The sequence below is a fragment of the Salvelinus fontinalis genome, chromosome 9 (assembly GCF_029448725.1).
Source record: "Salvelinus fontinalis isolate EN_2023a chromosome 9, ASM2944872v1, whole genome shotgun sequence".
Taxonomy (NCBI): domain Eukaryota; kingdom Metazoa; phylum Chordata; class Actinopteri; order Salmoniformes; family Salmonidae; genus Salvelinus; species Salvelinus fontinalis.
The window spans coordinates 31088896-31103860 of NC_074673.1; the positions used below are offsets into that span (position 1 = coordinate 31088896).

The window sequence follows — 14965 nt, forward strand, 5'->3', positions numbered from 1 at the left end:
ATTAGCATTTGAACAAATTCAGGAGATCAAAAAAGTCCTGACAATTGTTTTCCTCCCTTTTCGGGACTTTCAGGTGAAATGTTAGGACTTTGAGGTGAAATGTTAGGACTTTGAGGTGAAATGTTAGGACTTTGAGGTGAAATGTTAGGACTTTCAGGTGAAATGTTAGGACTTTCAGGTGAAATGTTAGGACTTTCAGGTGAAATGTTAGGACTTTCAGGTGAAATGTTAGGACTTTGAGGTGAAATGTTAGGACTTTCAGGTGAAATGTTAGGACTTTGAGGTGAAATGTTAGGACTTTGAGGTCCTGATAATGTATGAAAACAAAAACACACACAGACTGACCATCAATCTGTAGCCCGTTGCACAGCTGTACAGCGTTGCCATGGCGAACATCCTGTCTCCTGAATCGTCTACTGAGAGAGAGGGGTAGGGAGGAGGGTGTTAGATTGGCATTTGAGAGAGTGAGATAAGGACAGAGAGGAATTAGAGATGATAGAGGTGCTGGATGAGGTGCTAATGAGTGATATGTGATCCCTCTGCACCTCTGTGCTTGTGCACATGTGCATGAGTCTGTGTCTTTGTGTGACTGTACATGCCTGTGTGCGTCTCACCTCTTGGTGTAAACCCCAGCAGGGTAGTATCGTGAGCAGGTGATTCCATCCCAGGCGCAGTAAGGGTCCCTCGCTAGGCAACAGTCGGCACACTCAGACCCGTACAGGTCACACTGATGGAGCCTCACCTGAGCCACACCAACCTCAGAACCCACATATAGCTGTTGCTATGGAAACAACAAAACAGGGACAGAAATTAATGGAGGTACACATTGGGGTATATATCAAGCACAGGAGGATGGTGGCACCTTAATTGGGGAGACAGGGCTTGTGGTAATGACTGGAGCGGAGTCAGTGGAATGGTATCAAATACATCAAACACATGGTTTCCAGGTGTTTGATGTCATTCCATTTGGGCCGTTTCAGCCATTAACATGAGCCGTTCTGTCCTCAGCAGCCTCCTATGATATCAAGAACATAAAATGCATTACATTCCCCACATTCAGATGTCAATACACTGTGATCTTGTGGTTAGATGAAGGTACTACAGTTTTAAACAACCGCACAACATTTTTTTAAATTAATGAAACATTTTAAGACAATACATAGTTTTCATACCCGTTTAGCTGATATGATGATCTCAGTTATTGGAAAAGGGACCTAAAGAAGTAAAGTATATATAATTTTGAACTTCCACAATTAAATCAAATTGTTAAGTGCCAATCTTCTTTATGTGTGCAATGACTATTGTTTGCCACATGGTGGCGGTGACCAACAACAGTACCTTGAACACCTGCAGTTCCTCCAGTAGCACTTCCTCTGTGGTGTCTGTGTCTTTGTTGTAGATGGTGATAAACTTCAACACAACAGAGTCGTCTATGGGAGAGAGTATTATCTGATGTAAATGTAACCCTTTCACCAATACAAACACCCATTCAGAGAGGAAATCCAAATGGAAGAGTCAAAGGCTTTGTTTTGGGATGTCATTGCCTCGCTCTCTTCATCTTGTCTCTGTAGATTGTGATTGTAATGCACATTTCTGGAGTTCAAAATATTTTAAGCAAATTCTCATGAAAGACAGATTGAGTGACTTTAATAATTTGAATACTTTGAACACTGGGCATATAGTGAGTGATACTGTATGCCCAGTGGAGGGAGCACTAACCCTGAAGATACAGTACACAGGACTGGACAATTTCAGGATTTGTACCTGTTCCTATATACAGAACATGATAGTGTCCGTCCTGGGCCTGGACACGGTCCACAGCGATCTGAGTTAGTCTCCTCCCCCCTGGCTCTGTCTGCAGTAGAACTGGTCTGCGGTGGAGGGGGAGGACCGGGCTAAACATGACAGGGTGGGAACGCACGAATCGCAGAACCTCATCAGGGAACTCCTTAGAACCTGAGAACCCACCACCATTCACCTCACTGGCACACTGGAAAGAGAGAGGAAGGGAAAGAGATGGAGAGGGAGAAGGGATAAAGAGAGACAGAGAGAGAGAGAGAGAGAGAGAGAGAGAGAGAGAGAGAGAGAGAGAGAGAGAGAGAGAACAAGAGATAGAGAGAGAGTGATGGGGAGAATACATTTTGGAATAAGAAAATAGCATTACACTGTCATAGACTACAATGATTCACTGGCGTACCGGACACCACTCCTGCCCCGCAAGGCTCAAACAAGGTCTGAGAGCCAATGCACCTGTCTGACATAGTTGTCTATTTTTCTTTATATACTGTATACAGTACCAGTCAAAAGTTTGGACACCTGCTCATTCAAGGGTTTTCTTTATTTGTACTATTTTCTACATAGTAAAATAACAGTGAAGACATCAAAACGATGAAATATCACATATGGAATCATGTAGTAACCAAAAAATATATTTGAGATTCTTTAAAGTAGCCACCCTTTGCCTTGATGACAGCTTTGAACACTCTTGACATTCTCTCAACCAGCTTCACCTGGAATGCTTTTCCAACAGTATTGAAGGAGTTCCCACATATGCTGAGCACTTGTTGGCTGCTTTTCCTTCACTCTGCAGTCCAACTTCTCCCAAACCATCTCAAATAGATTTTTTGGGTTACTACATGATTCCATATGTGTTATTTCATAGTTTTGATGTCTTCACTATTATTTTACAATGTAGGAACTAGTAAAAAAAAAAAAAAAAAACTCTTGAATGAGTAGGTGTGTCCAAACATTTGAGTGGTACTGTATAAACAGTGCATTTGGAAAGTATTCAGACCCCTTGACCTTTTCCAAATTTTGTTACGTTACAGCCTTATTCTGAAATTGATTAAATGTATTTTTTCCTTCAACAATCTACAAACAATACCCCATAATGACAAAGGGAAAACAGGTTTTTAGAAATGTTTGTAAATGTATAAAAAATGTAAAAAGAAATATCATAGTTACAGGACAACCATCTCTGCAGCACTTTACCAATCAGGCCTTTATGGTAAAGTTGCCAGACGGAAGACACACCTCAGTAAAAGGCTCTTGACAGCCTGCTTGGAGTTTGCCAAAGACTCTCAGACCATGAGAAACAAGATTTTCTGGTCTGATGAGACCAAGATTGTGCCTGAATGCCAATCGTCATGTCTGGAGGAGACCTGGTACCATCCCTACGGTGAAGCATGGTGGTGGCAGCATCATGCTGTGGGGATGTTTTTCAGTGGCAGAGACATGGAGACTATTCAGGATCGAGGGAAAGATGATCGAAGCAAAGTACAGAGAGCGATCCTTGATGAAAACCTGCTCCAGAACGCTCAGGACCTCAGACTGGGGTGAAGGTTTATCTTCCAACAGGACAACGACCCTAGGCACACAGCCAAGACAACGCAGCAGTGGCTTCGGGACAAGTCTCTGAATGTCCTTGAGTGGCCCAGCCAGAGCCCGGACTTGAACCCAATCGAACATCTCTGGAGAGGCCTGAAGATAGCTGTGCAGCGATGCTCCCCATCCAACCTGACAGAGATTGAGAGGATCTGCAGAGAAGAATTGGAGACACTCACCAAATACAGGGGTGTCAGGCTTGTAGTGTCACACCCAAGAAGATCCGGCTCTGTAATCGCTGCCAAAGGTGTTTCAACAAAGTAAGGAGTAAAGGGTCTGAATACTTATGTAATGTAATATTTCATTTTTAAAATTTGTAATACATTCTGCTTCATCATTATGGAGTATTGTGTGTAGATTAATGAGAGAAAAAAATGACTTAATACATTTTTGAAAATGTTGCTGGAATGTACCAAAATGTGGAAAAAGTCAAGGGGTCTTAATATAATGCAATGTATATTAATAATGCTGTCAGTAACCCTTCAAAAAGTAATTTATGAAAATGTTTCATTTCCATATGTACTAGGAAGCTAAGTATTTGTTTCTTGTGCTTCAAGAATATGACTGATCAAAGTGCCCCAGGGCTTGAAAAATAAATAATTGAACTGATTAAAAGTGAAAGGGGATATGGTGAACAAATGCTGTGGTCAAGGCGACAGTGCAATGAGTGAAGCTAACTCATGTGTTCAAAAGCGCGTCTCAATTTTAGTTTAGAAAACGATCTCACTACAGAAGCGACGGTTACAGGGATGGTTAAAAACAGCTTGATTGCCGTAGCAACATCAAGGACATTGTGCAGAAGCGGGTGGTGCTTCAAATACAGCAGTTCTGCAACATCTTTCATTGAGCTTTTCGCATTCTCCTTTGTTGTTGTTGACAACCTCAATACGTTACAGAAAGAGATTACCTGTCCAGGTAGGTCTGGAACAAGTCGTCTGGATACTGGACAGCCAACAACTTGGCAGATGCAAACAGATTATCATCTTTAGCGACCAACTGTTCTTGAGGGCTCAAACAAAAAAAGCGGTTTGCGATTTTGTTCATACTGGTGAACTGGCCTTTGAGTTGTGTGGTTGCAAATTCAACAGTCCCTTATCTCTGGTATATCTTGGCATGCCTCATTCAATATACGTTTAAATTATGTGAAGCACAATGGACATATAATGCACAATGTCTCAGGAAAGACCGTTTGTAACAGCAGCCTTCCCTCTCTTCACGAGAAGAGAGGGTGTAACAGGGATCGGACCAACACGCAGCGTAGCCAGTGCTCAACATGTTTAATAAAACGATAAACAGTGAACACTTAACACGATACAAAATAACAAATGTGGCAAACCGATACAGCCCTATCTGGTGCAGAGAAAACACAAAGACAGGAAACAACCATGCACAAACCCCAACACAAAACAAGCCACCTATATATGATTCCCAATCAGAGACAACACAAAACACCTGCCTCTGATTGAGAACCATATTAGGCCAAACATAGAAACAGACAAACTAGACACACAAACTAGACACACAACATAGAATGCCCACCCAGCTCACGTCCTGACCAACACTAAAACAAGCAAAACACACAAGAACTATGGTCAGAACGTGACACCGTTTGGGTTGTCAATACTAAATATAGAAAACTGTTGGGCCGGCAACCTGGACCTACAAGCTGCTGTGAAAACATTTGCACATAAAAATGCAAGGCGACGTAGTCGCATATTGCAGCTCCTATAGGCCTCTACATAGAAAAAAAGAGATTAGCATTAATAATACAATCTTAGAAAAAAGGGCTCCAAAAAGGTTATTCAGCTGTCCCCATAGGAGAACCCTTTATGATTCCAGGTAGAACCCCCAGGTAGAACCCAGGTAGAACCCCCAAAAGGGTTCTACCTGGAGCCAAAATGCTTCTACCTGCAACCAAAAGGGTTCTTCAAAGGGTTCTTCTATGGTAGAACCTTTGTTTCTAAGAGTGTAGACTGGTTTTATGGACTTTTCTATCCAAGCTGGGAGAGAGCGTGAGGACGGCTCATGTCATGCAGATTCAGGTAGGCTATACAGGAGTGTGGTATATTTTTAAGAAATACGTTGGTTGCTGATTAGTATGCTGTTGTCTCTAACATTCAGTTCACAATCTGCAATGTTTGAATTTCCAACTTTAATTAATGAACCAGTAATTACATTGTTGCCACCAGCCAGCAGTCTAAATGGACGCCCTGCGACACCAAGTGTTGGGTGGTCCAGAGAAACTGCGTTATGCCAGTGCAATGATTGCTACTAAAGCTGTGTGTTACTGTATACAAATATAATATAGCATCCTTGTATTGGATTCAGGCCTAGATTGTCCTCTTCCCTGATGTTACCTGCAGAGATAGCTACAGTAGCTCTGACATTCACAGGAAAGGTTCTACAACAACTTGTAACACTGTGTATCTGCAAAGGGCAGCTGCCACAGACAGGGGAGTGCTGGGAATGTAAAAGTCTGCTGCTTGAATATCACCTCGTTCAAAAATATTGTTGAAATTGTATGGTTTGGATATATGGAGTTTGCTGTAATGGAGGTGCATCGCTTAAGCAAATTCATAAACGACCGTATTATGTTACATCCACCATGCAGTGCTTGGACCCTTATTCATCAGGTTTGGAGAGGCAATCAGGTATATTGATAAGTCAGTAGATGTTGTAGCTGTGGGGGTGGCTGTTGGAACAGGACTCACAGATCCGGGGCGTGGGTAGGGGACCCGGCCTTCGTAGGGGGTCCAGTGGTGCTCTGGTCTCTCCCGGTGGGCAAACTGGCCCTTGAACGCTGCTCGCACATCATCCATGTGGTACACACACACCGCATAGCCCTGGAACACAGCACTATGGAGGGGAGAGAAATGTATTTTGATACATTCATTTCAATATACCAGTAAATGGTATGAACATTAAAAACATGACTCAGCTGACCTTGTAGTGCTGAAGAGGCCAAAAATCTCTGGATTCTTCTCATCCTTGTTCTTCAACACAAATACATCCTCTGAAATATGACAGTTAATAACAGATTTATTTATTTGGAATACATGCATAACAATAAGCTAATGAGGCGTGATTTGCCTGACATAGTAAATGTTCTCACTCGTCAGGACATCGTTGTTCAGAGGAGCTAGCAAACATCACAGCTAACACAATCACTTCAATCTGAAGCTGGAAAGTCAGCAAACTAGCTGCAATTTGTTTCTTTTGACCTTTTTTCAATTTACATTTCTTTGTATGTATGCCTAAAAATGATGCCAGCTGATTCATTATTTCAACTGGCTGAGAAATGCTTCCTGCTTTACTGTCTCATCCTGACTCCTGACATGTTCATTACTATGGGACAGCTGAAGATCTAATTTTAATATTGAAACAATGTTGCAATTGTTGAAAAGAAAGACAGCAAGTTTTACGCAAATCTCCTCCATTGAAAACTAAATGTTAGTCTAAAAGTAATGTGAGATCATTTCTAGATACTTTTTATAGTGGAGATCAAGTTTATAAATTGCCTGGCTGGGCTGATGAGACAGTGGATTGTGCAGTCAGATGGAACAGAGTAAATAGGCATTTTAACGTCATAGATTTAGCCGGTGGTAACTTGTGGAATAGACACCTGCTGAAATGCGGTTTTGGCAAATCAGTATTCAGGATTAGACCCACCCGTTGTATAATTGTTGCTTTGGAGTTGTTACTGTAAGAGAGTTTATAGCTAATGGCTACCTGCTGTTAGCTAAAAAACCTAGCTAGTAAATGAAAAAATGGACCCCAAAAAAATGACAAAGGACAGGAAAAAGGACGGGAAAACAAGTAACTAAACTTACACAAGCAAGAGAAAACAATTCAGACAGAAAACAAGAAAGGTAGTCTTTGTTTATGTTCTAAAACGCCTAGGTACAACTAGCCAAATGCAAACCAGCTGTAACATCTACTGTATCCAGCTGTAATCAACTAAGATCGATAAATTTACAAGCCCCAAGCTCAGCAACCTTGCTATCAAATTTGCAGAAGGTATTGCCAGTGAAGCAGGGAAGAAAAAATATAAAGCAAAAGTTTTAAAAGAGCACCCAGAGACCCTAAGGGCAGACTTTATACAACAAAAGGACAAAGAAATCAATGTGAATCTTTTATTTTTCACTGAACGTCCAAATGTTTGGCATGCAGCCCTGCGCAATACAAACAAACATCTTAAAACCTGTTGAGGACAGAGGGCGCTGTTTTCACTTTGGGGGAAAATCATGCCCAATTTAAACGGCCTTGTACTCAATTCTTGCTCGTACAATATGCATATTATTATTACTATTGGATAGAAAACACTCTCTAGTTTCTAAAACCGTTTGAATTATATCTGTGAGTAAAACAGAACTCCTTTTGCAGCAAACTTCCTGACAGGAAGTGGAAAATCTGAAATCGATGCACTGTTCTAGGGCCTGCCTATTAATGTCCTTGATATATATTAGTATAGATGCACTTCATACGTCTTCCACTAGATGTCGACAGGCAGCGAGAGAAGAAATGGAGTGTGTAACTTGATCTGGGGTCGAATAATAGCTCTCGGCATGACGTGTCACCAGTTTCCTGTTTTCTGGAGAGCGCGTGAAGGGACCTGGATTTGCCTTCTGATAAGCTGTCGTTATGGACGACTAATATCTCCGGCTTTGATTTTATTTGATACATGTGACAATATCATCGTAAAGTATGTTTTTTCAATATAGTTTTATTAGATTATTGAAATTTATTCGGGACGTTAGGCGTGTTATGTTGTGTGCCTTTGTTCAGGAAGGAGAGCTTAGCGCCACTTTGCTAGCTTTCCGTGCTAATTGACTGGAGAAGAGGACATTCTAAATCCAAACAATGATTATTCCCGACAAAGGACCCCTCGTACAACATTCTGATGAAAGATCATCAAAAGTAGGACCCATTTTATGATGCTATTTCATATATCTGTCGAACATGTTGTACTAGTAGTTTGCGGCCAGGTTTTGGGCACGCTCTCGCCATAACGTAAACTGCATATCGTAATGAAGTTATTTTTAGAATTCTAACACGGCGATTGCATTAAGAACTAGTGTATCTATCATTTCCTATACAACATGTATTTTCTAGTAACGTTTATGAATAGTTATTTGGTCAGAATAGTTGGAGTGTCATAAAAATATCCGCACATTCTGGGAAAAAGATGCTACGTTAGCACAATGTATAACCACTGATTTCAGCTCTAAATATGCACATTTTTTTTCGAACAAAACATAAGTGTATGTATAACCTGATGTTATAGGACTGTCATCTGATGAAGGTTTATGAAGGTTAGTGAAAATTAATATATTTTGCTGGTTTATTCCCTATCGCTAACGTGCCTATTGCTATCGCTAACGTGCCTTGATGAATGAATGCGGTAGTGTGGTAGGCTATTGTAGTAAGCTAATATAATGCTATATTGTGTTTTCGCTGTAAAACACTTAAAAAATCGGAAATATTGGCTGGATTCACAAGATGTTTGTCTTTCATTTGCTGTACACCATCGATTTTTCAGAAATGTTTTATGATGAGTATTTAGGTATTTGACTTTGGTGTCTGTAATTACTCTGGCTCCTTCGGTTCTATTTCTGACGGTAGCTGTGATGGTAGCTGCAATGTAAAACTGATTTATACCTCAAATATGCACATTTTTCGAACAAAACATAGATTTATTGTATAACATGTTATAAGACTGTCATCTGATGAAGTTGTTTCTTGGTTAGTTTGGTTGGTTCTTGGTTAGTTAGGTTGGCTTTGTGCATGCTACCTGTGCTGTGAAAAATGTCTGTCCTTTTTTGTATTTGGTGGTGAGCTAACATAAATATATGTGGTGTTTTCGCTGTAAAACATTTAAAAAATCGGACATGTTGACTGGATTCACAAGATGTGTATCTTTCATTTGCTGTATTGGACTTGTTAATGTGTGAAAGTTAAATATTTCTAAAAAATATCTTTTGAATTTCGCGCTTTGCCTTTTCAGTGGAATGTGGGAGGAGTTCCGCTAGCGGAACGCTGGTGCCAGACAGGTTAAAATGTCTGGAAACAAGACCATGAGACAGTTGTATGTGGACACAACCCCAAAATTAAATTCATATTAATATATATATAATAATGGAACAGTAATGATCCAAGGCTCAGATGCCAGTCTAGAGCTGTTTGAAGAAGAGTTCGATAGGATGTATCCATTAGTGGATGATGACCTAAAAAACGGACATGTCTCCACTAACAATGCCTGCAACACCAAAAACTTGGGGTTAAAAAATAGGAGGTCCACGGTACATTACTCCCTCCCTTACTTGTAGCAGCCGTGTGCACCCCAAAAACTTTTACCTACCAGCCGAGCAACAGAGCCCCTCCACCTCCCCGCTATCTAAGAAGAGAGAGGAGGCCAATTTAATCTCAGATGAGCAAGACACAGACATCTCTTGCCACTACTAACATATCCAACACAAAGGTGTTGAAGCACCTTTGGCAGGGATTACAGCCTCAAGTCTTCTTGGGTATGACACTAGAGAAATACCTTATTTACATAAGTATTCAGACCCTTTGCTATGAGACTTGAAATTGAGCTCAGGTGCATCCTGTTTCCATTGATCAGCCTTGAGATGATTCTACAACTTGATTGGTGTCCACCTGTGGTAAATTCAATTGATTGGACATGATTTGGAAAGGCACACACCTGTCTATATAATGTCCCACAGTTAACAGTGCATGTCAGCGCAAAAACCAAGCCATTACGGTCAAAGGAATTGTTCGTAGAGTTCTGAGACAGAATTGTGTTGAGCCACAGATCTGGGTAAGGCTATCAACAAATGTTTGCAGCATTGAAGGTCCCCAAGAACACAGTGGCCTCCATCATCCTAAAATTGTAGAAGTTTGGAACCACCAAGACTCTTCCTAGAGTTGTCCGCTTGGCCAAACTGAGCAATCAGGAGAGAAGGGCCTTGGTCAGGGAGGAGACCAAAAACCCGTTGGTCACTCTGACAGAGCTCCAGAGTTCTTTTTTATAATCTTATTTTAATTTAATTAACTGTATTGACTTAAGATTACACAATACAACAGCTGTAGTGTTGTACCGGTATACATTATTATACAGTTGAAGTTGGAAGTTTACATACACTTAGGTTGGAGTCATTAAAATTTGTTTTTCAACCACTCCACAATGTCTTTCTATGTAGAGAACTGTAGTTTTGGCAAGTCGGGTAGGACATCTACTTTGTGCATGACACAAGTAATTTTTCCAACAATTGTTTACAGATTATTTCACTTATAATTCACTGTATCACAATTCCAGTGGGTCAGAAGTTTGCATTCACTAAGTTGACTGTGCCTTTAAACAGCTTGGAAAAGTCCAGAAAATTATGTAATGGCTTTAGAAGCTTCTGATAGGTAATTGACATAATTTGAGTCAATTGGAGGTGTACCTGTGGATGTATTTCAAGGCCTACCTTTAAACTCAGTGCCTCTTTGCTTGACATCATGGGAAAATCAAAGAAATCAGATAGGACCTCAGAAAAACAATTATCGACCTTCACAAGTCTGGTTCATCCTTTGGAGCAATTTCCAAACTTCTGAAGGTACCATGTTCATCTGTACAAACAATAGTATGCAAGTATAAACACCATGGGACCACACAGCCGTCATACCGCTCAGGAAGGAGAAGCATTCTGTCTCCTAGAGATTAATGTACTTTGGTGAGAAAAGTGCAAATCCAGAACAACAGCAAAGGACCTTGTGAAGATGCTGGAGGAAACGGGCACAAAGTATCTATATCCACAGTAAAACGAGTCCTATATCGACAATACCTGAAAGGCAGCTCAGCAAGGAAGAAGCTACTGCTCCAAAACCGCCATAAAAAAGACTGACTACAGTTTGCAACTGCACATGGGGAAAAAGATTGTACTTTTTGGAGAAATGTCCTCTGGTCTGATGAAACAAAAATAGAACTGTTTGGCCATAATTACCATCGTTATGTTTGGAGGAAAAAGGGGGAGGCTTGCAAGCCAAAGAACACCATCCCAACCGGGAAGCACGGGGGTGGCAGCATCATGATGTGCGGTTGCTTTGCTGCAGGAGGGACTGGTGCACTTCACAAAATCAATGGCATCATGAGGGAGTAAAATTATGTGGATATATTGAAGGAACATCTCAAGACATCAGTCAGGAAGTTAAAGCTTGGTCGCAAATGGGTCTTCCAAATGGACAATGACCCCAAAAATACTTCCAAAGTTGTGGCAAAATGGCTTAAGGACAACAAAGTCAAGGTATTGGATTGGCCATCACAAAGCTCTGACCTCAATCCTATAGAAAATTTGTGGGCAGAACCGAATAAGCGTGTGCAAGCAAGGAGGCCTACAAACCTGATTCAGTTACACCAGCTATGTCAGGAGGAATGGGCCAAAATTCACCAAACTTATTGTGGGAAGCGTTTGACCCAAGTAAAACAATTTAAAGGCAATGCTACCAAACACTAATTGAGTGTATGTCAACTTCTGACCCACTGGGAATGTGATGAAAGAAATAAAAGCTGAAATAAATCATTCTCTCTACTATTATTCTGACATTTCACATTCATTCTTAAAATCAAGTGGTAATCCTAACAGACCTAAAACAGGGAATTTTTACTTGGATTAAATGTCCGGAATTGTGAAAAACTGAGTTGAAATGTATTTGGCTAAGGTGTATGGAACATTCCGACTTCAACTGTATGTACTATTATTATTACCACTGAAATTAACTGTATTTCATTATGCTCATTGCATTGTAGTGTATTTACTGAAATGCTGTAACACTATGCTGCTTTGGCAATATTTACAAATTGTGTTTCATGCCAATAAAGCAATCTGAATTTGAATTTGAAGAAAGAGAGATGGAGAGAGAGTGAGAGAAAGAGTGGGAGACAGAGAGAGAGAGAGAGGGAGAGAGAGTGAGAGAAAGGGAGAGAGAGCTTTAGGGTTCCATCAAGTAAACGTACTATAGCTGTATCCCCTGCCTTCACACACACGCACACGCACACGCACACGCACACGCACACGCACACGCACACGCACACACACACACACACACACACACACACACACACACACACACACACACACACACACACACACACACACACACACACACACACACACATCTGTACCTAGCTCGTCAAAGTGTGTGTCGATGCCGTTGGGTCCAGCCACAGAGCAGATGAGGCGAGTCTTTAGGAAGGAGCTCCAACGATTCACCAACATCCTCTGACCTCCCTGATCATTCTGAAGGGAGAGGATGGAGAAAGGGAGAGGGAAGAGAATAGGTTAGAATGGGAAGGAGTCGATGACAGTATACAGTACCTTCAGAAAGTATTCACACCCCTTGACTTTTTCCACATTTGTTATGCTACAACAGCCTGAATGTAAAATTGATCAAATTTAGATTTTTTTGTCACTGGTCTACACACGATATCACATAATGTCAAAGTGGAATTATGTTTTTAAAAATGCTTAAAAAAAGCTGAAATGTCTTGAATCAATAAGTATTCAACGCCTTTGTTATGGCAAGCCAAAATACGTTTAGCAGTACACATTTGCTTAACAAGTCACATAATAACTTGCATGGTTTGTGCTTAATTAACATGACTCCACACATACAAATATCTATAAGTTCCCTCAGTCGAGCAGTGAATTTCAAAACACAGATTCAACCACAAAGACCAGAGAGGTTTTCCAATGCCTCACCTAGAAGGGCACCTATTGGTAGATTAAAAAAAATATGCACTGCTCAAAAAAATAAAGGGAACACTTAACAACACAATGTAACTCCAAGTCAATCACACTTCTGTGAAATCAAACTGTCCACTTAGGAAGCAACACTGATTGACAATAAATTTCACATGCTGTTGTGCAAATGGAATAAACAACAGGTGGAAATTATAGGCAATTAGCAAGACACCCCCAATAAAGGAGTGGTTCTGCAGGTGGTGACCACAGACCACTTCTCAGTTCCTATACTTCCTGGCTGATGTTTTGGTCACTTTTGAATGCTGGCGGTGCTTTCACTCTAGTGGTAGCATGAGACGGAGTCTACAACCCACACAAGCGGCTCAGGTAGTGCAGCTCATCCAGGATGGCACATCAATGCGAGCTGTGGCAAGAAGGTTTGCTGTGTCTGTCAGCGTAGTGTCCAGAGCATGGAGGCGCTACCAGGAGACAGGCCAGTACATCAGTAGACGTGGAGGAGGCCGTAGGAGGGCAACAACCCAGCAGCAGGACCGCTACCTCCGCCTTTGTGCAAGGAGGAGCACTGCCAGAGCCCTGCAAAATGACCTCCAGCAGGCCACAAATGTGCATGTGTCTGCTCAAACGGTCAGAAACAGACTCCATGAGGGTGGTATGAGGGCGCGACGTCCACAGGTGGGGGTTGTGCTTACAGCCCAACACCGTGCAGGACGTTTGGCATTTGCCAGAGGACACCAAGATTGGAAAATTCGCCACTGGCGCCCTGTGCTCTTCACAGATGAAAGCAGGTTCACACTGAGAACATGTGACAGACGTGACAGAGTCTGGAGATGCCGTGGAGAACGTTCTGCTGCCTGCAACATCCTCCAGCATGACCGGTTTGGCGGTGGGTCAGTCATGGTGTGGGGTGGCATTTCTTTGGGCGGCCACACAGCCCTCCATGTGCTCGCCAGAGGTAACCTGACTGCCATTAGGTACCGAGATGAGATCCTCAGACCTCTTGTGAGACCATATGCTGGTGCGGTTGGCCCTGGGTTCCTCCTAATGCAAGACAATGCTAGACCTCATGTGGCTGGAGTGTGTCAGCAGTTCCTGCAAGAGGAAGGCATTGATGCTATGGACTGGCCCGCCCGTTCCCCAGACCTGAATCCAATTGAGCACATCTGGGACATCATGTCTCGCTCCATCTACCAACGCCACATTGCACCACAGACTGTCCAGGAGTTGGCGGATGCTTTAGTCCAGGTCTGGGAGGAGATCCCTCAGGAGACCATCCGCCACCTCATCAGGAGCATGCCCAGGCGTTGTAGGGAGGTCATACAGGCACGTGGAGGCCACACACACTACTGAGCCTCATTTTGACTTGTTTTAAGGACATTACATCAAAGTTGGATCAGCCTGAGTGTGGTTTTCCACTTTAATTTTGAGTGTGACTCCAAATCCAGACCTCCATGGGTTGATAAATTTGATTTCCATTGATAATTTTTGTGTGATTTTGTTGTCAGCAAATTCAACTATGTAAAGAAAAAAGTATTTAATAAGAATATTTTATTCATTCAGATCTAGGATGTGTTATTTTAGTGTTCCCTTTATTTTTTTGAGCAGTGTATATATATCCCTTTGAGCATGGTGAAGTTATTAATTACACTTTGGACGGTGTATCAATACACCCAGTCACTACAAAGATACTGGCATCCTTCCTAACTCATTAGAGGAAGAGGAAGAAAACCCCTCAGGGATTTCACCATGAGGCCAATGGTGCCTTTGAAACAGTTAAAGTTTAATGGCTGCAATAGGAGAAAACTGAGGATGGATCAATAACATTGTAGTTACTCCAC

At 41.7% G+C, this 14965-nt stretch overlaps 1 protein-coding gene across 3 annotated transcripts in view; it reads right to left on the bottom strand.

The window, feature by feature from the left end:
• The window catches only part of LOC129862418 (semaphorin-3E-like), a 58397-nt gene that overhangs the window by 2411 nt on the left and 41021 nt on the right, over positions 1-14965 (bottom strand). For 2 of the 3 annotated variants that reach the window (XM_055934082.1, XM_055934080.1), the window contains 8 exons: positions 12551-12665; positions 6328-6397; positions 6096-6240; positions 1765-1990; positions 1339-1430; positions 1173-1214; positions 615-781; positions 346-416 (listed from right to left, as the gene is read on the bottom strand). In XM_055934082.1, the coding sequence (XP_055790057.1) occupies positions 346-416; positions 615-781; positions 1173-1214; positions 1339-1430; positions 1765-1990; positions 6096-6240; positions 6328-6397; positions 12551-12665 (928 nt within the window). The remainder of the gene's footprint in view (positions 1-345; positions 417-614; positions 782-1172; positions 1215-1338; positions 1431-1764; positions 1991-6095; positions 6241-6327; positions 6398-12550; positions 12666-14965) is intronic. The other variant, XM_055934081.1, reaches the window with a different exon arrangement.